Here is a 25,095-nt window from a genome sequence, read left to right as displayed (position 1 = left end):
CTTGGAACCCCAGAGTGTGGGGAGGTTTAGTGGGGTGGGGACATCCTTTTGGAGACAGGGGTTGGGTGAGGGGGAGGAGGTATGGAATGTAGAACAAATAGTTAGAAGGTGGATCAGAGTGGGGATAAAGTCTGGACTGTAAAAAAAGAAAAAAGGTGAGAATCCAGCTGAGTATTTATGTGAATCAAGTCAGAGTATGACCAAGAAAGACAAGAGAAAAGGCCAGCAGAATATACTTTGAAAGTAGCATCTGAAGTATTTCTGGTGTCTAAAATATTTGTGTGTCTAAAAAAATACAATTTAGGATGACTCATTTGGCTTTGTGTTTGTTTGTTTGTTTGTTTGTTTGGTTGGTTGGTTGGTTGGTTGGTTTTGACCTTGAGAATAAAGGTCAGCAGAAATGAAAACAGAGGGATAGATCAGGGTTCAGTTCTGGACAATTTCAAGCTTGAAGTATCTACTGAGCATCTCAGTAAAAATGCAAAGAAAGCACCCTGTGGTGAAAATTTTGGTCTCTTTAAAAACACAGTTATAGTATGTGAATATGTTTTATTTTAATCCCAGGTGTGGGACATGGCTGTTTCAGATTTTCCACAGCAGCTGACTATGATTTATTTCATGCTGTGACAGGGGCATGATTTTGTCTGCTGAATATAGTTTATGTTTGGAATTCTGGGGACTCTTGAGAGGGTATAAAAATGTCAGAGCCCTGAGAGGTTAGAGGCTTTTGCTCCCCCTGCTGTGACTGGTCCCTGCTGCTGCTTTTACTGGTTGCTGAATGCTTTTGATGTAATGTTGGTTGCTGGTTGGAAATATCTTGACAACGAAGATGAAGATTGGACTTTAAAAGAATTAAACACCTCTATTCAGTAGTAAATAGACTAATGAGATCTCCAGCCCCTTACCCTCTAACCAAGTGTTGGGGGATAGTTTGGAAGAAATTAGGGTGGAGAAGGGTGGTAGATATAAGAACCCAATAAAGTAGCCAGAAAGTACGACTTCGCCACCATGTTCAAATAGTGCATCGAGCTTACAGATGTACAGGAGTCACCAGCATATAGGGGGTATTTTCACTGTGGTGTTAACACAGTTAATAATCTTGTTTATTGTTTAATTTCATCAAATTGTTAAGAAAATGAAAGTTAGGGCCTGGTATCATTTAAGGTAGTGGAAATAAAGGAGAATTAGCAAAGAAATAGAATTAGAAAAGAGAGAAGCCACTGAAACGGAGGGGAGAAAGGGTGGGTAGGTAGTGTAGAAGGGAATTCATTAAGAAAAGAATGGTATCTTTTGTCAAATGCACTAAGCCTCATAAGGGGACTCAGGACTTGGACACAGACCCCCTGTGATGTTAGAACTTAATGCCTGAGAAACAACTATTGCTTTCTGAGTGTGTGCAAGAGAGGGTGGGGGATAAAGAATAAAAGAAAGGAAGTCCAGGAATATTTTGCTGTAAAAAGCCTTCAAAACCTAAAAAGGTGGCTAGAAAGAAAATGGGGATCAGAAAAAGTGGGTACAGATGCCTGCAGGTGACACATAAATTGGTGAAATGTGTGAGCTCTGTTCTGATGGTGTTTCATTTTTTTCTCAGTGAAATGAGGGTAAGGATGGGAAAGAATATGTCTAGAGTTTAAGAGAAAAAAACAAATAAACAACAAATTCAGTAGGTAGAATCTGAACAGATTAAAATGATGGGGCAAGTTTGCTGAGTAGCCTCGGCTTCCACTTTGGGTTGATAGTCAAGGATCTAAAAGACATTCAGTTACATAAAGCCATCTCTCAGCCAGCAGCGATGCATAAATGCCGACTGCACAGGTTCAGACCAGAAGAAAGTGGAGAGCAAGCTTTAACCAGTGTATGTGGGGTGGGTGGGGTGGGATGTTTTCCCAATCATGAGGAACTTCAGAAACTATGATGCATTTGAGCAGTGTTAAGCATGAATAAGCATGGTAAGTAGAAAGGCTTAAAGCAACCAAATTGAGGAAAAGTCTAAATCCAAGTGTAGTTTCTGAAATGAGCTGACCACAGAATGGAGCTAATCAAAACAGGATTATTAAAGCTGAGACTATAAAGGTACAGAGTAATGATAAGGTTAGGTTATATCAACATGAATTAATCTCTAGGATAAGGTCACTTATGCCGAGATCACATTTCTGATAGACCAGGAATCTGTGTTGAGCAGGAGTTGATTCTGAGGTAAGTCATGCCATGACTGTGTCTGAAGGTCTAATTTTAGAAGTTACATAGCTACACAAAGTGTTAATTAGCTCTGAAGTAATGAAGGATGGAAGAAATGGGGGGATAGCAGAAATAATGTGTTGAATGTGCTGGACATGACATGAGACTGTTTCTTTGCATTTTTGATAATGTAGTTCTGACATGACTAAATTCCAGGGGTCAGAATCTCTACTTTAGACAGAATGAGCCTTAAAGGCAGGGAGGTTAAGTATGGTGACCAAGAAAACTCTGAGTCTGAACTTTGATCTCTTATCCATTAGGTCCATCTTTTTTTTTTTTTTTTTTTTTTGGACAGGTGCAGTGATTATGGTGAAGTAAGTGGAATTAATAACTAATTCTGTGGTTACTGGATCAATGGGATTAGAGACTATTGAGAACAATATTGGACACAAAGCCCTGCAATATATATGATCTTACCTAATCCTCATATTAATCTTGTTTATTAAATAATTTGGCAGGATCATGGGGCCAGTAATTAGCAGAGTCTGCATACAAACATATTTGCTCTGACCTTTCTATACTCCTTCTTCTAGCTATGTGTAGCCATTACTTTTCAGACATGCACCAGTATAACTTTAAAGAGATTCTAAGTGGTTTTGAATAAATATACTAATAAGCAAACCATTGCTAGTTATCTCTTTTCAGAATCTACCAGAAAATTCTCATAATTCCTATGTTTCCATGGGAACATTTGTCAGCACAGAATGTAGCATTCTTCGTGTCATGGAATGTTCTCTCTAGAAATTCACCCATTCTCTTCACTAATACTTGTTGAGCAAATATTCTATGCAAGTGCTGTGTCGAGGGCAGAGGATTCCATCCTCTCAGTTTTACAGGAAGTGTCAATCGGCCTGTACCAAACACCTCAGCTACTCTACAGGGCTTTCTGAGTCTGATACAATTTAAGTCATTGCATTTGACCTAGAATACACTCTATCTCTGAGGACCTAGTTACCTAAGAGATCTCCCTAGTGAGTTTGGCACAAAGCACCATCGGCCACAGTACACTAGAACTGGATTTGAATTCTGGAGAAAAAGAACCAGGGTATTTTCCAAAGGGAACTTCCTATTCAAAATGGCCCAGTGTTGAAGCTAGATTTTAAAATGCCTAACTCTAAGTGGCTTGGGTTGCCTCTCCTCCTTACCACCTATCTTTTACTAGAAAATTTGGTTTAGCACATTCATATAGTCACTTATGGGCCCATGGTCACAAACTCCCCTACCAGGGTACCAGGCAAAGACCAAGTAGCAGAAGCCCTGAGCACCAGTGTCTAAGGACAACTGGTCCTACATCTACTGGGTGAGAAGAATCTCACGTTGGTCAGGTTGGTGCTAAAATAGTGGAGTGTTGTGGCAAGTGATGGTGTGGCGATGTGTCAGTGAGGGTTTTTACATGCAGAGAATGTCACTATACAGGAATGCAAACTCACCTGTAGCTGCCCTGGGGAGGGGCCAGGGAATGGGGAGCGGGAACGTTAATCTGTATCTCCAGATCCATTAAGAGGCTGACTAGAACTCTTCCTGGGTGTATCACCAGTGCCCACCCCCCACTCTGAACTCTGGTGTGAGTCACATTGCAATTTAAGGATTAGCCTCTTTGTCCTTTACATTTGAAAAGCTAAGCAAGGCAAACTAAAGCACGGGTTTTCTTAATTAAAAAAAGAAAGAAAGAAAGAAAGAAAGAAAGAAAGAAAGAAAGAAAGAAAGAAAAGAAAAATATATCCCATATTTTATTGGGATTTAAAGATTTTTTTTTAACTGCAACGTATTATATTCTTACAGTCATTTCTTCAGTTGTGAGACTATACAGTGAGTCTGAACGTTTATAGGTTTAAGGAAAGGTAATTGCAGTTTTGGAAAAAGAGAGGTGGCATTAGCTTTGTGATCTGCTACTCCAGCGCGGGGGGCCAAGGGCTGGGCTAGTCCTCTTTCCCCAGGTTACTAGCCGTGTCCCTCCTCCCACGGCGCTCTAGGCTGCCGCCAGAGGTGCAGCGTTGCCCACCTGCGGTTAGAAGTGCCCCCCCAACCCCCGCCACTATGTCTGCCTAGTACTGGTGCCTCAGGCTCATTAAACTCGTGGGGAGGGGGGCGGGGTACACGCACCCATCTCCTGAGATGGGTAGAGCCCCAGGGCCTTCACATTTCTCCAGGCTGGGGTTTTGGCAATACAGCATCCCTGTGGCCGCCCTCTCCTTACCACGAGGACCCGACCTCTGCTGCCAGCTTTGCTTTAGGTGTTCCAGCCCTGCAGGTCCTGTGCCACCCAGGATCTCCAAAGCATGGCACGCCCACTACCGCCGCCAGTACTGGGGCCCTAGCTTCCTAGTTAAAGTGTGCTGTTCATCCTCTCCAGCAACACACCTAGCACCACACCACACCCCACCAGGTGCCCGAGCGCCCCGTACAATACAAAGACACCAGCTCTTGCCCAGCCCTCGTCGCTGCCACGCCCGCATGTGTCCACGGCCCCCTGCCCTCGGCGGTGGCTCAACACGGAGACTCTTAACACGCGGCGCGCAATGCCCACCCCATCCCCCCAGCGTCGAGGCAATCCACTCAACGCTCTCCGAAATCCCACGAGCTCGGGCCTCCGACTGCCGTGCTGCTACCCTGGGCGTCCAGCACTGGCCAGCCCGACACCCCCACCGGCCGCTCCCCTCGATCGCGGCCCCTCCTCCGGGCCCTCCTTCTCGCCCCTCCCCAGCCAGGGTGGGAGCGGCGGCAGCTGGAAGGGAAGGGATGAGGTCATCCTCTCCCTCGGAGTCAGCTGGTGGAGGAGAGGCTGCGGGAGGAGGGAGCGCGCGCGAGGGGAGGAGAGGAATGTGTAGGTCCGAGGAGCGCCGCGGCGGCCGCTGCTGCTCCTGCTGCTGGCGGCGGCGGCGGCTCGTGCTGCAGCCGCGGGGCCGGGCCGGCGCGGAGCGCGGGCGGCTGTCAGGGGCGCGCGCGGGCCGGCGCGAGCAGCTGGGCTCGGCGCAGGCAGCCAGGCGGCGCTCCTGCGGGTCCCGAGCGTGCGGCTAGCCGGGCCCAGCGCCCAGCCCCGCGGGCGGCGGCGGGCGAGCGGGCGCCGGAGTAGGAGCAGGAGAGCGGCGCGGCCCGGGAAGGAAGCCGGGGCGAGGCGAGGAGGTGGCGGGAGGAGGAGACAGCAGGGACAGGTGTCAGCTAAAGGAGGACTCTCCTCCGCTGCCGAGGCATCATGGCCGCTAAGTCAGACGGGAGGCTGAAGATGAAGAAGAGCAGCGACGTGGCGTTCACCCCGCTGCAGAACTCGGACAATTCGGGCTCGGTGCAAGGACTGGCTCCAGGCTTGCCGTCGGGGTCCGTAGCCGAGGACATGGAGGCGGCTGGAGGCGGCTGCTGCCCGGACGGCGGTGGCTGCTCGCGCTGCTGCTGCTGCTGCTCGGGGAGCGGTGGCTCGGCGGGCTCGGGCGGCTCCAGCGGCGGCGGCCCGGGCGGTGGGGCGGGCTCGGCAGCGCTGTGCCTGCGCCTGGGCAGGGAGCAGCGGCGCTACTCGCTGTGGGACTGCCTCTGGATCCTGGCCGCCGTGGCCGTGTACTTCGCGGATGTGGGAACGGACATCTGGCTTGCCGTGGACTACTACCTGCGCGGCCAGCGCTGGTGGTTTGGGCTCACCCTCTTCTTCGTGGTGCTGGGCTCGATCTCTGTGCAAGTGTTCAGCTTCCGCTGGTTTGTTCACGATTTTAGCACCGAGGACAGCGCCGCGACCACCGCCTCCAGCTGCCAGCAGCCGGGAGCCGATTGCAAGACGGTGGTCAGCAGTGGGTCTGCAGCCGGGGAAGGCGAGGCTCGTCCTTCCACGCCGCAGAGGCAAGCATCCAACGCCAGCAAGAGCAACATCGCCGCCACCAACAGCGGCAGCAACGGCAACGGGGCCACCCGGAGCAGCGGCAAACACAGGTCTGCGTCCTGCTCCTTCTGCATCTGGCTCCTGCAGTCACTCATCCACATCTTGCAGCTCGGGCAGATCTGGAGGTACTGTATCAGGGTGGGGGTTGAGGGGGCCTACTGCTGTTCCTACATGCCTGCCCACCATGTCCACTGTTCTGCTTTTGCATGAAATCTTCCATAATGACTACTAAATCAAGTCACTCTTTTGGGTTTTTTTTTTTTTTTTTCTTTTCTTTTCTAAACTGCTTCCTACCTAACTCATGTTAGGTGAGGGAAAAGAAGCCAAGGAAGGGCACGAGCGTGTTTGTGGTCTGTCACGCTTCCCATCTTCGCATAGACTCACTAGTGTCTCTATATATGCTACAAGTTCTTCCCAGATTGTAGACTTATTATTTCAGTAGTAGAAGATTCCACTCACACTTTCTAAAAAAAACATTATGTAAAATTTGTAGTGTGTTGTACTTTGGATGGATTTCTTTGTGCTGGGGGTGGGGAGGATTACAATTTCAATTAAATAGGAATTGCTACTGCTCAACGATGCCCACACTTAGAGATGATAACTACTAAAGAAGTACCGAGCTCAAAGTAGTGCTAATACATATTTGGCGTATATATTATATATAATGAATCAACATATATCATTTTATGTACTGTGTGTGTATGTGTGTGGGTGCACACACATACACACACACACACACACACAAGTGATCAGACTTTAGGAGACCATGACATATGTAGTGCACTTCTGATTACCTTGCAGCATCCCTATGTCTACTTTCACATGTAACTGAGAACCTTTAGAAATCGGGTAGCAAGCACGTTTGGTAAACTTTAATTGTGCATTTTCATTGGCTGATTTGCTGCTTATCACTTGATCCACCAAGTCTCTTTACATAGTTGTCACTTTGCTTCTACACTGAAGTACAAGACTAAACTTGTTGGGCTGGGTAGAGCCATCAAGGCATTACTGCACAGATGTAGGAATATGGTGGGACAGTATGCTCAGAAATCTGTTCTTTTGACTTCTCTGTGTTTAGAAGCTTTGAAATACAATGTTTAACACATTAAAAAATATGTGTATAGAAGAATATAGAGGCTGTTACTCTAGAGGCTCCTTGGTTTTAAAGCAGCTTAGTAAAGATGTAGTGTGATATGTGGACACTTCCTGCCAAGTGGACTAATACCAGTACGGTGCACCTGAAAGACATTGTAAGCCATTGGCACGATGAAATATCCCATAAGGAAACATCTCAGAGCATTTGTAGCAGAAATTCACACACTTCTTTTCTTTCTGGTGAACAGCGGTGTCCTCATCTGAGGAGAGTAAGTGTAGTAATCCCATTGCTCTTGATAGAACGAATATTTGTAAAGCAGGGGGAGCATGGCCTTAGACCTCTTGCCTTAGAAAGTTAGAGAAGATACTTTCTGGTAAACTGATACATGGTGTACTGTCAGACAAACTGATGTGGAAACATGTATATCTCAGACCCAGTGAGACTGTTTAAAACATCGGTTAACCTTGGCATCTCAATTTACTACAGACAAGTATTGGAAGGCCCAGGCTGGATATTCTTCTTTAATCATGAGGAAGACCTAGAAGGATAATTTAAGTACTGAAATTATTTAGTGGCTCCGATGTGCAGGATTAGCAGTTTTAATGTAGCAGCGTGGTACCAAAAACTTGCCAACCTGTTCGGTAACTTGCAAAAACTTTATAAGAGACTCTGAGATCACTTCCTTTTAATTATCTGTAAATCAGCAACATAAGTACTTATTAGTTATAGTCACTAAACACCTGTGCATGCCTCCTACAGACTGACATTTTCTGCAGATTTCATGCACATGGGGTCAAACTCAGTGAACTGAAGAAGTCATTTTAATTATAATGTTTATTACACTTTTGAATCTAAACAGTTTCCGAATTGAAAATACTGCCACATCCCTTCAGGGAATTGGGTTGAGAAAGTGAGAAGTAGGAAAACATGTGGAGAAAAATATCACAATGAGACAATAGCCACTGTGTCAGTGGGTCTGATGGACCTGTGAGGGACAAAGGGTAGGTTAGACGTAGAAAGGAGACCACAGGCTGTCAGACAAGTGCACTGCTGGCTGAACCTTATCGGAACATGTGGCTCCTTTTTTGTTTAGATCCCTACAAAAATATTCCTGAGAGACACTGAGGCTTATTTTGGTAATAGACCCATCTGAGTTGAACTGTTCTTTTTGGAATTATCAGGCCTTTGCCATCACTGTCTGATGAGATGGTCACCGTGGAAATCTGAATTGCTGTATATCCTACTATTTTGTTATGATTAAAATATTTGAGGAATCTCATGGTAATCTTGTACACTGTGACCTGAAAATAGCCTTTTTATTTTTTGAAAATATGTTTCTAAATTTCTTTGACTGAATGCAGGTAACTATAAAGAATGAGAAAGAATGTGAAATTCAGTACTCAGATGCTTTTTTGATATGTTCCAGTTTCTCCATTTTCTTCAAACATTTGAAGAAAACTTTGTGAGTGGGGCGGCATGTACCTTTCATAATAAGTAGTAAAAGGTGACTCATCTAAGATTATTGTATTGGATCCAGTGTAATATCTTCGACCACCACACATCTTTAAATTAGAAGTATTCCAGGTCTACTTTTCAAAGCATTATATCCAAATACTGCACTAACACCAAGGTACTGAGTGTTCTAAAGCTCAGAGGTCATTATTCATACTTTAACATGTTGAAGAAGATAGATTTTTATCAAGGTTGCTAACCTTTCATTGCATTGTCATGAAACTGTAGTTATTTTAGGAAAGGATCAGAGTCTAAAATCTTTCTATAGTTAAAATCTTTTAAAATAACATCCATGTGTTTGTCCTGAAATAAGCCACTTGAATCATTGTGCAAAAATTTGCATGTGTTATACATGTATTATGAATACAACTGCTAAAAGCAATGATACATGTTCATTTTAATTAAAGTTTACTAATGGGAAATTAATGAAAGCTTTTAAAGTCATAGGAGGTAGTGCTGGGAATGAGCCATACAAAATAATGAAGTGAGCTTTTGCTACCACATGGAAAGAGCAACCATAGCTTTAAGAAACTGTGCTTGCAAATGAATGAGAGCCTGCAGTTTATTATTCTCTTTATATAATTTCAGAATGACTAAGAGTGCAGATCAACCAGTGGGAATCATGAATGGCACATCTGTTAACTCTGCCTTTAATAATGTGGTCTGCAAAGGAAAAAGTTATTCTGTGCTATTCCTAAGCCTGGGTTAAAACAGTGATGGTAATATTGTTGGAAAATGGTAAATTCTCACCTTCTAATCTCCTAAGTTTACAGTAAACTGGAAGAGATCAGTCAGCGTCTCTTTGTATAAGAGAACTGGCTTAGAATGATTATGTATTTTCTAGGGTCACTCTGATAACTCACATTGCATCTAGCATTCAGAACCATATTGTCTTACTCTAAAGTTGATGTTCTCTCTGGATTAATTGGCTAACTCCGTGTGTCCACTGGGATAATAATGACAACAGTATGTGAAAACGATGATTTTCTGCTGTGAGGTTGGAAGGTGGAAAGGGAGTTGCAGTTCATATAGGTGGAGGGATCTCTTCAGTAGACAGAGGGGCAGACTAGAGACATGTGCTCACAGTCGAAGTCCTGTACTGCTCTGGCCACTTCACTGGGCTGTGTCATCGAGTCCTAGCTTTATAACATGATAGCTCTTATGATTAGGTGGTACATTGTATGAGAATATGCAAGTGGCAATTGCAAATAATGTTGGTACTAGAGATAAGAAAGATGTAGGAGACAGAAGATAGGTCACACTGTGAACTACTAAAATATGTGCTTTACTGATTCAGCATTAGTGAATCCTGACAATACTGATGCCATTGTTTTCTGGTTAATTGAATTACCACTTTTTGTCTATTTGTGTTCCTTGTTTGTACATACATATTATTTTATTTAATCAACCTATATTGAATATCTACAATGTGAAAGCACTGTTCTAGATACTAACTTTCCAAAGGCGAATAAAATATACATTGTGGTATCTGCTTTCTCGTGAGCAAGACAGAATATACACAAAATACATGAAAAATAAGTTTAAGTCCTTCAACAGAAACAAGAAATTCAAACAACCTGGATCTTTCATATGAGGCAGATGTCTTTATAAAGTTTAAATATGAGAAAACACTGTGATACACTGTGATTCACTTTATAGCCTTGAGTACCACAAAGCATAAATGCTGATTCAAAGAGATGAGCAGGATACACTGTGGGCCCCAAATGCAGAACTCGGGAGAATAGCTAGAGAAAGACTGAATAAATTTTTTTTTTTGTACTAGATAATGAAAAAGGAACGAGATTTTTATTCTGAAGTCAAGGAGGAATCTTTGAAGGATTATAAAGGACAGGGGTTTGCAAATGTGTTACAACATTGTTTTATTCAAAGCAATTTTTCACAGTTGAAAGTCTCAGAAGAGATATCATTTTTCCTCTGATTCAACAATGTCTCTTCCATTCATAAAATACATGAACATCACAGGGCTTGAGTTTAGGTATTATTGACGCATATAAAGAAACCCCATATATTGAAGGGTTATTTCTTTAAAAAAAAAAAAAAAACTGTTTAGTTTTGTCTATAGAAAATACAAAAAAAAAAAAAAAAAAAAAAAAAAAAAAAAAAAGAGGCTCTGTACCAAAATACATTTGGGTGTTTGCTGTTGTTGTTTTAAAGAACTCTTGCCCTAGAATATGGTAGGATATGGTGGAGTTTACTTTGTATAATTTGCATTTCTTGATCTGTTAGGAACAATTTTCCCTAAAAAGCTTGTTCTATTATTTTTGTTTGATCCTCAACTAACGTTTGAGGTAGTACATCCATTTTTACATACGTGGACATTGAAACAGAGACATCTACATATTATCCTCTGTAGGGCACATGGTTTTGTGTAGATTCTAGATTTTAATATTCCCAGTTGGAGGGAGCAAGCTAAAAATCGCCGGCAAAGTTGGGAGTGATGACAGAAGTAGGAAAGAAGTAAGAAAATCTGAGGGTGCTTCAATGAGAGGAGAAGAATTCTCATGGAAAGAGAGGAACACATTGGAAACACTCTGCCAAATGAGTAGGGAAGGCTGAGCATGTAGCTTCAGTGGTGGAGCACTTTTGAATCTATACCAATAAAACTAACAAAAACAGACAGAAAAACAAAGGGATGGAAGTCATGAAACGAGATTTTCAAAGGAATTAAGTGATAAAACACCTACTTTCTGTTATTGGGGTGCCTCAGCAATTAAAAACTATGCTACTTAGAGCCAAGGCTGAGACATGTGTGCTGCCAGTAGAGGGGTATGCTGTGTGTGTGTGTGTGTGTGGGTGCTGTGTGAGGGGTGTGTGCTGTGTGGGGGGGTGCTGTGTGAGGGGGGTGTGCTGTGTGTGGAGGAGTGTGCTGTGTGAGGGGGGTGTGCTGTGTGTGGAGGAGTGTGCTGTGTGAGGGGGTGTGCTGTGTGTGGAGGAGTGTGCTGTGTGAGGGGTGTGTGCTGTGTGTGGAGGAGTGTGCTGTGTGAGGGGGGTGTGCTGTGTGTGGAGGAGTGTGCTGGACAATTTCTCTTCTGGGCTTGAGATGTTGTGACCATTTCTATCATTATATTCAGCTCCAAACCGAGTTTTTCATGGGTAAAGAAAACAGAAAGCTTTTTTTCCTTCAATCCAGTTTAAAGCTATCTGTTGGTTTATGGACCCACTCTCTTCCCTGGAGCATCACAAATCCCTGCAATGTCCCTGAGTAATTTTTGAGTTAGCTGATGGGTATAAATCCACACACAGAGAACTCCCTGTGCACGTACTTGGAATAGTTTACCATTGGTAGGTATATCTGTGTGGTCTCCTTTCGATAACTAAAGGAAGAGTCCAAAGCTGACTGTATTTGCTTCATAAAAGTGAACATCTTGTACTTATTCCTCCATAGCATCTCAGCTCAGCTTAACAAGGTGACTGAATATAGCACCTATGTGACTGTATACCCTGGGTTTTGAACATCATCTATTAATCATTTAGGTAGTAATAACTTTGAAGGTTTTTGATCAGTTACTTAAAAAAAATTCTTATTGGGGTTTGGGAGATGGCTCACTAGTTAAAGAGTATGAGCTGCTCTTGCAGAGGACTGTTGTTAAATTCTTAGCAGCCACTTGACAGCTCATAACTGGCTGTAACTGCAGTCTCAGGGGATCTGATGCCCTCTTCTGACCTCTGCTGGCAGTAGACATTCATGTAGTGCATACAAGCCGAAGACCCATTGCATAAAATTAAATAAATTAAAATTCACATTGACAAAGTTTTCAACATGTTTGCTGCTAAACACGTTATACTTTACAACTTAAATAAGGAACCGGATAGTCTGTAAGTCTAAATAGTGCAAATTACCATTTAACTGTGCGGTGACTTGTCTTTATATGCTCCTTCCTAATCACACTCCCCATTTCTTATACCTGTTTTAGAAAGGCATTGGCATACTCACTAGACCCACAAAGGCAAGACTCAGGCCTTAGGATAGGATTGGTTGTTCTACAGTGTGAAGTGTGAGGTGGTGTACAGAGCCAGTTATGAGAAAATGATGTACTTGTCTGCTCTGAGCTTAGAGTTCTCATGAACTTTTAGATCTCAAGGAAAATCATGTTCAACAATTCTCAGCTGCTCTTGATATTTTGGACCAGGATCCTTCATGAATCTGACCACCCTAACAAAACCTCACCTCATTACATCTATTGGAAAACATCTCAGATACCTTTATGGCATAGTCCATTGAGGAAGAGACCATCAAAGTGATGAAGTTCTTTTAGTGGTTTACATTAAAAAAAAAAAACAAAAAAAACCAACAACATATCTCACTGAGCTTGTTGTGAACTGTTGGTAAAGCCCAGACTGAGCATGCTGCTTTGTTGTTTTGCTGGATTTTTAGTGGTTCAGTGTATTGGAAAAGGTGCAGTGTTTTCTAGAAAGGATAGAATAACTCAGCCTACCTCCTTTTCAGTTTGCAAATGCTAAGGAAGAAGGAGTAAATTTTATTTTTATATTCACTCTCTGTCAGAAGAAAATGCATCTACAAGCCCAGATTACTGCTCTAATCTTGCTGATACATGGGGAAGCTTGGGGAAGCTTTGGGATCACTGGTTTTGTTTAAATCTTATTTATATATGACTGATAATATCTTTTTATGTGGAATTAGCTGGAGGTCATTTGAGGTTTCAATCTCCTTTTCAAAGTTGTAGTCTTGTCATAAAGCCTAATTCTATATACACAGTTTACACAGAGAAGATGATGATGTCAAAGGACTCTAAAGTAAGGTGGATGAGATTGGTGATTTAACTGATGCTGTTAGATTTTATACCTCCCAAATAGATGGGTAAAGTTATAGTTAGATTGCAACTGATGGGGATATTTACAGATGCCACTTATTCTTTTGAACTAAACTTGGTTTCAGTTGAGATGGCTTAGCCATGAAGTAGCTGAAGATTCAACTGGGTTTGCTAGGATATGTGCCTCTCTGTGCATAAGACTTGGCACAGTTTCAACAATTCCTCAAAGCTTCAATCTTTTTTAGTTTATTGGTCTTATTCTTAGATTCTGGTTTAAAGGCTATCCTTGATCACAAATATTATCTAAGGTCTTTTTCCAAGTCTAAAATCCTGATTCTGTTCGTGTTATAAGTTATTATATATATCTGATTTCCAGAGTGTATATATGAGGTAGTCCACACTAATTCCTCAGGGCCCTTAAGATAGACTCTTTAGTTTCTGTAAGTCCAAGAGATTTACAGTGGCCTTTTCAGATTTGATAGTAATAGTATCAGAACTTCTATGAACTGATATGACTTGCATATGAGGAAAGAACTATAAACTGTAATGCACCTGACATTATGTCATTCTCAAATTTTAGTTCCTATCAGAAAAACTATTCTTGTGAAAGCACATACTAAAGCATTGAAAATGGGTGCTAAGTGCTGTATTCGCCAATTCCAAAATGTGTATCATACAGACTTGGGAATTCAAAATTGCCATTTATACATAGTGTGGCCAGCTGGAGCTTTGTCATTAACAAATAAGAACAATGCTTCTGAGGCTTTGAACTAGTTCTCTGCAAGGCTAGTAAGATGACCATTGCCAAAGCTAGATTTACTTTACAATTAAAATTGGATTACACTGTTACTGATAATGTGCTGGAAACTGAATTCGAGCTCTCTGTGAATGTCATACTTGGGCCCATTCTGGGATAGATTGCACTCTGTTACAAAAAAAAAAACAAAAAAAAAAAAAAAACAAAAAAAAACCCACATGTGTCAACCTTTCTTGGGTGGAAACTACCTAGATTCCTATTAGAATAAATTCTAAGTCCATACCAACATTTGATATTTGAAAAGTTGTAGAAAAAAATTTATACACCTATTTTAAAATTTCTGAACTGAGAATTATGTCAAAGTATGTTCCAGTCTTTGTGATTCATAAGCAGGCTGTTTGAACTGGTTCTGCTTCTTTGGTTCAATTTACACACATGCTGACTCTCTCTGCCAGGGGATTCCTTTTGTACAAGCACAACAGTGGGCAATGTGTGGGTGTGTGAGGATGAGTCAAACAAAGTCACCCACATGTAGCAAAGTGGGGTAGACAGAGAATATGCCTTGTAAAACACTTTAGATGACTTTGCTTTGACTTCCTATCAAGCGTACTCTATTTACATGAGACAATGACACCTATCTGAGCTGCCAATCTGAGAGATTTCATTTATGTTTAAGCACAATTTGACTCCTCCCTTTCCTTTGTGGCTTTGACAATAGTCATGAATAAAGATCTTAGTTCGAGGCTCAACTCTTTTCAGATCTTCTATTTCTCTTGTAGCAGAGAGTAAACAATCAAAGCCAGGGGGGCAGTTGGACATAACAGTTCCAAGGCAGTCTCCCATAATGCCAGCCATTAGTTCCCGGCATGGCATTGTATCATTATGACAATGACATGGAAGAGGGAATCTTCAGGGAAGCAGGGTATAAGAACTTGGAAAGGCTTCTTTTGTCTTAATAGACTTTCAGCTTGTTAATTAATTTCCTGTTTTGCAAAAGTAAAATTAATAACCATCATTTAGAAAATGTAGGTCAATTCAAAAAGGCTTCCCCCAAACAATTTATCACCATTGGAGCTGCAACTGTAGCACAAATGAGAAGTGAGTCTCCTGGGGACTTATATTTCTTGGGGGAGATACATTATTAAAAGTTATAGTCACAAGTAACCTGTCATTTTTTTCTCTGATAAAGCTATGGTCTGGCTCAACATTTATTCAAGACTTAAGAAAGTAGCCTGGCACTGACTAATGAGTGTATACATTAGATGTGTTCCTAGTTTGCTGAAACAATCAATAGCAATAGTTAGTTAAAGTAATGTTATTTTCCTACCTTAAGGTTGAAATCACTTGAGTAGGGAGGGAGGAGCCTGATACTGTTATCGAATAAGTATACTCAAACATTCTATGGTTTGCACATAAGAGCTATCCATAATTCTACTTCTATTAGCTGGAGAAAGAAGAAATTTAGCAAAGAGAGAAGTAAATAAAACCAGAGAATTTTATTTCATATCTAGTAGGTGGGTTTTCATATCTTAGAGGCAAGAGTGAGGGAATGACAATGATGGCATTATTAAACTATGTTACCACCAAGCTTAGAGTGGTGCTTCATGTGTCTGGCCAAGTTTCTGTTAGATGTGTCCATTCTATTGTAAAAAGAAGCAAAGTTGACTTGTAAAAGTGTTCAGACTGATGAGATGGACTCGATATTGAGAGTGCAAGTGGACTGTACTGTTGGAGGGCTTTTGACTTGAGATTTTGCTCTACCTGCCTTTGCTCTGGGCAGTGGCTGCACTACCAGCCCCCAACCCAGCTTCCCTTGAATCGATGGATAAAAGACACGCACAAAGTTGTTCATTTTAAACCTGTCTTCTTGGTACAATTGCTGGGTGCTACTATCTCTTGACTGAAAAATAAGCCCTTATCAATACTTTTAGCTTCATACCTCCCACCTTCCCTAAACTTCAGTGTCTAGTCCCATCTAGCCCTTGCCAAACATCCCTGACCACCCACCTATAGTAGTAGACATTACATGGCTTCTGGCTTCTTCTCCCTCCAAAGCATGGCAAAACTTTCTCTCCTTCTTTGTGTCTCTCCTTTCACTCTAGGGACCTGGAAGTCCCAACTGTACCTTCTGTCCTGCAATTGGCCTGTGGTTTTCTGTACTGACAGATAAGAACCAATTGGGAAATAGGACCTTAGCATCAAAAAACACACCTAAAATTTTGTATTATTATAAGAAGAAAGCAGGAAATGACCATTCAGAGGGGCCAGACAAGTACATATCATTTAATGGAGAGAATGTAGAGCAAGGGACAGACATAAACTTGTGGTAAAAGTCAAGCGTGCCTTAATTAAATTTTTGAGAGAAAAAGTGGCTTAGATTTCCTATTTTTAATAGAGTTCTGAATATTTACATATGCACAGTGAAATTTTTAGAGATGGGGGTCCAAGCCTGAACACACTTCATATATGCTTCCAATGCACTTTATACGTATGCCTGTTAGTAATTTTATGCATAATTTTAGAATAATTTTATCCATGAAGCCAAATTAGCATATCTTGACACATCAGAGAACAGACATAACTTTCACAAACACTTTGTCCAGTTTAGTTTTTGTCAACTTGACACAAACTACACAAACCTGGGAAGAGGAGACCCATTGCTTCCATCAGATTGGTTTATTGGCATGTCTGTGGGGCATTGTCTTGATTGATGATTTGATTGATGATTTATGTGGGAGGACTCAGTCCAGTGTGGGCAATGCCACTGCTGGGCAGGTGGTCCTGGTTGTATAAAATAGGAAGTTGAAAAAGAGCCTAGGAGCAAGCCAATAAGCAGCATCTCCATGGCCTCTGCTTTAGTTCTCGCTTCCAGGATTTTGCCTTCAGTTTCTACCTTGACTTCCCTTGATGATGGACTTGTAACCTGTAAGCCAAATAAACCTTTTCCTCCTCAAGTTGGTTTGGTTAGGATGTTTTATCGCAGCAACAAAGACTGAACTAAAACGCCATCCATATGCACAGGCTGAGATTTCTACCTGTGTCAAGTCGTACTCAAAAGGTTTCAGAGTTGGAGAATTCCGTACTCAGATTTTGCAGATTGAGGATACTCAGCCTTTGAAAAGTTCTTACAGGCCCCAAAATGGCATCTGTGGGTCTTGCCTCCCCTGCCCTTGTTAAACCACTAGACTCCTTTATTTGGTCATTTCATCATTCCTGAAGCTGGTCCAACTGTCAAAATTCCTTATTTGGCCACACTGATCAAAATGTCCAAAGAGGACTTGCCAACTTACCCTAGCACAGACTTCCCCTTTGTTTCCTTAAAACTTATTCCTGGCCTGGTGTGGTGGCCCACATCTTTAATCGCAGCACCTTCTGTGAGTTCAAGACCAGCCTGGTCAAGACAGCCAGAACTGTCTCAAAGACAAACAAGTAAACAAAAAAACAAAATAAATAAAACAAAACAAGCAAATAAAAAGCCACTCCTGCAAAGCCAACTGCCACTGTTTCTGCCCATTCAGATTCAGTCACTCTTTCTATCTTGTTTAATAAAAGTTTTTTTCTTTTGTGCAGAAAATTGGGTTTTTTTTTTGGGTGTATTCTGTGCCTAATCTGGGGTTGGGAAGGAACACTCTACAGTGCACAGGTCCCTTCAGTGTTTACTAGAGGTGAGTGATAACTCAAAGTTAAGGGCATCACATGCAAAGTGTGTCTCTGGTGCTTCAAAATGTATAGCCAGAGGGAAATTGGTCTGACTTTTGCTCTGAATATGAAGTTTCTTCATGATCAGACATTGAGAAGAAGGCCAAGATTGGAGGTTTAGTTCTAATTTCGTTGCAAAGAGGAGTGGTAGACCCCATACAACTTCACATTTGACAATACTGTTGACATACAAAGCCATTAAGAGCCTCTTGACTAAATTACTATTTTGTCACTGTCGTCATTTTCCAGGACTAGAACAAAAATAAGTGAGCAGTAGTAAGCCTTTAGTTATGGTTCCACATGCATGTGTTTAAATTTATAATAAGAGTATGTGAAAAGAAAATGCTTCCAAATTTATTAGCCAAAGAATGAGCAGGTTCCTCCTCCCAGTCTGCCTTAAGTACTACTAGAGCTGTGGCCTTGCTACTGGGGGTGCTGTAGACCTATGCATGTACAGCTTTGGGGGGCCTCTCAGAAAAACAGAATCTCTGTTCCACGCCAGACTTAATGAATAATGACCCGCACTGTAAAAAGGATCCAGGTGATAAGTAAGCACAAGAACTTGAAAAATATGAGGAATTACCTGTTATTTCAGAGGTAGAACCACTCCTCTTAAGTGGTCTGGAAAGAGTAATTTGAGTTGGAATTTATCAGGAAATGGGTGATCTAGACATCATGACTGTCTTTTGTCTTTTGTTACAAAGTTAGCTCATCTAGCATGATGGTGAGAGTTGTCGCTTAGACACTTGGCACCCACGGGTGCCTTCGGGCAAGTTCACTCCCCACTTCCACCTCCACCACACAGAGAAATTGCTCTGTAGCTAATACTTTAAGCGAAAAATATGAAGTCTTCTTCTAGTGAATGAACCAAAACATTTAAACCTTTATTTAAAGTCTGTGGGTTTGGGGCTGGAAAGATTGCTCACTGGTTAAGAACACTAGTTGTTCTTAAAGAAGACCCGAGTTCATTTCCTAGCACCTCCATTGGGCAACTCAAAACCACCCATAACTCCATATCCAAGGTATCCAATGCCTTCTCTGTCCTCAACAGGTACCTGCACTCAAGTGCACACATATGCTCTCTCTCTCTCTCTCTCTCTCTCTCTCTCTCTCTCTCTCTCTCTCTCTCTCTCTCCCTCCCTCCCTCCCTCCCTCCCTCCCCCTCTCTTTCTCTCTCTCTCTCTCTCTCTCTCTCTCTCTCTCTCTCTCTCTCACACACACACACACTTTAAGAAATGCCTGAGGATTCACGTTTTTTTATGTCTGAGAATTGACGTCTATGAAGTTAATTTGATGTCTTGCAGGCTCATATAGGGTCAAAGTCCTGTGTAATTTCTGGCTTGATAGAAGGAACTGTCAGCTTGGTGGTATGAAAAGTACCACACTTGGGCAGTGTAGGAGGTGGATGCTAAGGAAAGCAAGCGATGCAGAGTAAGAGATGCTGGGAGGATACAATGTGGTACAAATGACATGCATTTGCTCAGAGAAGCAGAGTGTGCTTGTAGTGGCACCCCACTCATATTTTTCTGAATTAGAAATTGTCTTGAATTTCAACAAAGGCAACATGAGTTTCCCTTTGGTACAGAGGAAGGACATTTCTGGAGGTTCCCCAGTTTGCATTTCTATACTGTCTATACTGGGAAAGAAGGCTGAAACAGAAACTGTATCTCTAGGCCTAAAACAATTATAAATTCTATTTATCTAGGTATTAATGTACAGTAATGTGCAGTGTTTTCTGATGAACAAACACTGCCATGCAGTTCACTGTCTCACAATTTATGTGGCCCTCAAAACACAGGCATGGTATGAGAAATAACTGTGCTAGTGTCCTCCCAACTGAGAAATGCAGCCTTCAACAAAATGACAAAATAGATGTTTTTGTTTTATTTTATTTTAAATGTATTTTACTTCTATCATCTGTATGTGCTTGCTGGTGGGGACATGCATGTCACAAAGTGCATGTGGAAATCAGGGGACCAACTTTCTGAAGTTAGTTCTGTCCTTCTAACTTTATATGGCTTCCAGGGATTGAATCCAGGTCAACAGGCTTGTGTGCTCACTGAGCCATCTTGTCTGCCCTATGTCTATACATTAGAATGGGATGATAGTAAGAATGGTGACTTAGTACATATTATATCTGTGCATGGATCAGTTTCTTCCATTTACATTAGCAGGCTAGAGAAGAGTGGCCATCCCAGAAGTGTTACTTTTCTAAATACTTCTCCCCTGGCTTCTCCTTTCTGCAGCCTGTTATGTTGCTGTCTTGTTACTCTTGCTACCAGGATCCATCCCCCTCCTTTAGGTACTCAGTCCTCACTGGGGAAGCTGATGTTAATCAGAAGGTTATAGTAATGGCCCTAGGCTCTGTGGGGTTTTGTTCTGTTAACTATAGTTGACAAAAGGCTACCAATCATCTAAAATATATCTGTTTCCTACTGAGATGTGACTGAGTGTCAAACACATGGATACTTTAAAGACTTGGCGTGACAAAACAATAATAGGTGTCTAATCATTATTTCACACTGGTTATAGGTTAAACTCATGATAGTTTATGTTTATTGAGTTAAATAAAATATATGATTAAAATAAATTTCACTTGACTTTTTGTGTGTGTGTGTGTGTGTGTGTGTGTGTGTGTGGTGTGTATGCCAATGACTTGTGTTTACTAAACATACACTGAACTATATACCCAGCCTTCTTTTTCTGTTTTTACAATGTGGTTATTATATAAAATTACATATGAAATTTACATTCTGTTTCTATTAGACATTGTTAGGCTCAGGAATGTCAGAGCTTCTGGAGGAAAGAGAAGATGGAAGTCTAAAATGAAATGTTTCCAATAACTAGGAAGACTTCACTGGAAGTGACCAGGGGAAGGACAGTGTGCTGTTAATTTCCTTATGCAGGTCAACAATGGAGTTTACAAAATAAATGACCTGCTGATGTATTCTGATTCTTTGGGAGACAAAAATCCCCTTCTGAATGGAAGCTTATTGTGATTCCTACCTTTCCTCTGCTTAATGCCTGTTTGGTATACAATAATGCTTGTTTGATATACAGTAAACATCATTTGGTAAGGACATTACAGATGGTATTTTTGCAAACACCACTGTAGTTGTCCTGTAAGATGACCCAGCTGAGGTTCAAAACAGAATAAAGACTTGCCTGGGTTTTCAGGGGGACCAAATAGCAAACATCCACACTTACCTTCAAGTCTCAAGCTTCCTCTCTTTATTACTATTCTGAGACTAATATAAGACTGTGAGGTGGAGAAGCATTTCCCTACCTTTCAAACTAGCCAACTATGCTGATGACCTCAGGGAGTTTGCTTTTACTATGACACCAGTAGGAACTAGTCAAGACCAACAATAAATGTTACTCTAACAATGAGAATAGAAAACACACAGTCTTGGCTTTGGTTTTATTTTCTGTACATTAAAATAAGCGAGTGCAGAGTCAGGTCATCCAATGTCCCTTGCAGTTCTACACTTAACATACAGATTCTCATTACATACTTTATTGAATTATGTACTCAGGGAAACATCCTTGTTTATTGTCCTGGGTTGGGTTTTTTTTTTTTTTTTTTTTTTTTTTTTTTTTTTTTTTTTTTTTTTTTTTTTTTTTAAACTACGACTGATACTGATGTGACAGATCAAATTTCAAGTACAGGAATTGTGGATCACTTACATCCATAATGTTTCATGGTTATTTGATACCTATTAGGAACAAGATGTATATTGTTTCCATTGAGAAATGTTTGACTAAAAAGTACTAAGTAAGAACTAGAGAGACAGCCGAACCATTAAGAGTACTTACTGCTCTTTCAGAAAATGATTTTGGTTCCTAGTATCCTTGTTGGGTGGTTCTTAACTGCCTAAGGGAGATCCAAATTTTTGCTCTCCTCAGGCATTCTAATTCAAGTGTCTTCATGTTCTATACTTCAAACATGTGTCTTCAGCTATATTGTCTTCCCACTAAGTTTACAGGGGATCCTGTAATGTGTAGAGATCTTTGTGATCCCATTGGCTAACAAGTCCAAAAGAGGTAATTCATTCCTAGAACTAGAGTTTTAATTTGCTACCATAGGGTATATAGTTGACTATATTGTCTCCCAAATGTAGAACAATTCCATCAAACCTCTTTTAATATGTGTGTTTATGACTTTTTTTTAAAAAAAAGAATACTGTTTAAGGTCCATTCCTATGTGAATAGTATGTAATTAGCCTGTATTTATATTCTCATTTTCAGGCAGTCATGCTTCAAATATGCTAGTGTTATATTTCATAACTTGAGAATTAACTCTACCACAGGCACACAGGCACACAGGCACAGGAGAACTCCCCCTCTCTCCTCCTTTACCCTCTCTTCAAGTATGTGACATTACTTGGAATTCATCTCATGAGATCTCTCTCAAAGGACCAGCATATGCAAATGCTAGAAGATTTGCAAGTGGTTTAAAATGTTCAGAATCAGACACATTTAACAATCAAAAGAAATCCAAGGTGCCCCTTGAATGTGGAAAGACTTGTGTTGATAAGGCTCTCTAGCTGCAGGGTGAGCCTACTTTATTGTTTTGGTAACATTCTATTTAACACATCCAGTATCATTTTGCTTTTTAATTCAATGGCACTTTTTTGCAAAGCATAATTATACCAAAGATACTAGGTGATTCCCAATAGTTTTATCTAAAAAAATATAAGTTTTTATTTATTTAATTTTCTTTTGGTTCCAAGTCTTTTATGCTTTAAGAAAAATGCATATCTGTGTCTTCATTATATCTTCCTGATCTTGTCCTATGGGAACATACATGATCAAGTAGTTGGTATAATATCCTGAAAAGAATGACTATGATTTTATTTAAGTCAGAAAACTTACTTAATAAATAATATCAAGAGCTCATTCCATGTAGTCTCCATGCTCATAAGATTAATGATAAGTACAATGTGAGTATCCAGGTTTTCGTTGGCTTGCAAGCATTTCTGTAATTTCTAATAGTTTATTGTACAAAGGTGGCCTACATCCTGAAGGTCAGGGGCAGAACTGCTTGATAAAATAGGGTAAGTGGGAGTTACTGAGTTATAACTGATCAAATACCAAGCAGAAAGGAAAGAACATGTGTGTCTTAGTTAGGGTTTCATTGCTGTGAACAGATACCATGACCAAGGACAACATTTAATTGAGTTTGGCTTACAGTTTCAGAGATTCAGTTCATTATCATGAAAGTGAGAGCACAGCAGAGTACAGGTAGTCATGGTCCAGGGGGAGCTGAGAGTTCTACATCTTCATTTTAAGCCTGCTAGGAGAAGACTGGCTTCCAGGCAGATAGGAGGAGGGTCTGAAAGCCCATTCCCTCAGTGACAAACCTACTCCAACAAGGCCCTATCTATTGCAACAGGGCTGCTCATCCTAATACTTCCATTTCCTGGGCTAAGCATATACGAACCATCACAATGGGCATAGAGACATTTCTTTATTATATAAAGGGCTAAAACAACAGGCTATGAGTGACTTTCAAAGGGATCTGAACTTGGTTTAATTTTTTTTGTTGTTTTTTGTTTTTTTTTTTTTTTAGACAAGCAACCTTGAGTGTAGTGGAGAGACTGGAGAGGCGCAGGATGCAGCCAAACACATTTGTAGAGTGCTACTTTACAACCTGAGTTTAACAGTGCTGGAGGAAGGTACCCGTGTGCTCCTCAGAGTTAGGGAAATGAAAACATGGCTGGGGGTAGGACTTAAGAACGTTAAAATACGCTATAATGAATGAACAAAATAAAAGCAGGGAGGTGGGCATTACAGAGTTATCAGTAAAGAGTTGAGTAGTAGTAGTTAAAGACTCTAATGAGTTATCGATAAAAGCATAAACATAAACAGAGTTGGGAGCCTGTTAAATAAAGATGCTTGGTAAATGCAGCCTAGGCAATTAAAAAGATTTACCAGACTACATCTAAATACAGTGTAGTAGATAATTAATGGGCGTGTGACAAGTCAGTAATAACCACCCTGAACTTGCACAATGGCTATTAACACGAGCACATGAGGAGGGCTGACTTTTGCGAACATCCAAGTTAGCTGGAACATTCTCAAGAGAAGTTGTCGGTTCATGGAACCCAGTCTGCTGAGTGACCCATCTCCTGACCCAGAGATGCCTAATTTTGTTATTTATTTATGAGTTTCCCATTGAGGCAAAAAAGACCTTGGTCAAAATTTCGTTTCCACTTTGACTATTGCTCAGGCTCCAATGTCAGAAGATGTTTTTTGCTTTGTTTCCTGTGCAGGAAGGTGAATTCAAACCTAGATAAGACCTGTGTAGATGAAATACAGGGACCCCTGGGTATGAGCCATTCAAATCATTAGGGTATGATAAATCTTCTCCCTTTGATGCTTTTATGTCATGGCTCAAAACCGCTCAGTAAACAGTCTTCCAGGACTTTTGAGACCCCTTCCTTTTATTCCGCTGTAAATTCCTTTGAGCAGTAAGTTTACAGAAAAGTTGTCAAGAAAGTGCAGAATATCCCCTGTGCCCTGTCACTTTCCCCAGATGCCACTTGCAGTTTCCTCTGTTGTGTTAGTGTGGTGTATTTGTTCCAATTAGAATGACTATTGACACGCGTCATTGTAAGGCAAAACCCTATAATTGAATATTTTATGGGCTTAAGAAGTGTTTTTGGACATGTATTTGCCATTACATTACTATACTGATTGTTTTAACTCTCCCCTCCCAAATCCCCTCTGCTCTCTTTAGTTATCCTCCTGGCTTCTGCTCCAGCCCCTGATGTTCAAACTCACCAATATTTGTGTCTATCTATAGTTTCTTTCTTTCAAAGTGTCCTGCAGTTGAAATCACACCTGTATGTCGCTGTCTATTGTATCTTTCGCCACAGTGTGCGTTTGGGGTTCCTCCATATCTTTGGTAGCTTGACAACTTACCTCTTTAAACTTGTGAATAACATTCCATTATATGAATTAATCGCTAGTTTATTATTATCCATCCACTGAAGGATATGTTGACTGTTTCCAATTTGTACTAATTACGAAAAAAGCTTCAATAAATATTTACATGCAGTGTTTTTACATGGACATAAATTTTCATAAGTTTCATATTTTTGTTGAATCTAAGTAGCCCATCTACTGGATT

The 25,095-nt window shown here is 41.1% G+C and overlaps 1 protein-coding gene across 2 annotated transcripts in view; it reads left to right on the top strand.

Annotated features, from left to right (window-relative positions):
• Nucleotides 1-5,225: 5,225 nt before the first annotated feature.
• The window catches only part of Xkr4 (XK related 4), a 374,383-nt gene continuing 354,513 nt past the window's right edge, over nucleotides 5,226-25,095 (top strand). For both annotated transcript variants that reach the window (XM_076924281.1, XM_076924282.1), the window contains exon 1: nucleotides 5,226-6,228. In XM_076924281.1, coding sequence (XP_076780396.1) covers nucleotides 5,432-6,228 — 797 coding nt within the window. In that variant the 5' untranslated portion in view covers nucleotides 5,226-5,431. The remainder of the gene's footprint in view (nucleotides 6,229-25,095) is intronic.

The sequence above is a fragment of the Arvicanthis niloticus genome, chromosome 25, assembly GCF_011762505.2.
Source record: "Arvicanthis niloticus isolate mArvNil1 chromosome 25, mArvNil1.pat.X, whole genome shotgun sequence".
Lineage (NCBI taxonomy): Eukaryota > Metazoa > Chordata > Mammalia > Rodentia > Muridae > Arvicanthis > Arvicanthis niloticus.
Note: the sequence above shows the minus strand (reverse complement) of the source record. Positions and strands in the feature narration are given on the sequence as shown.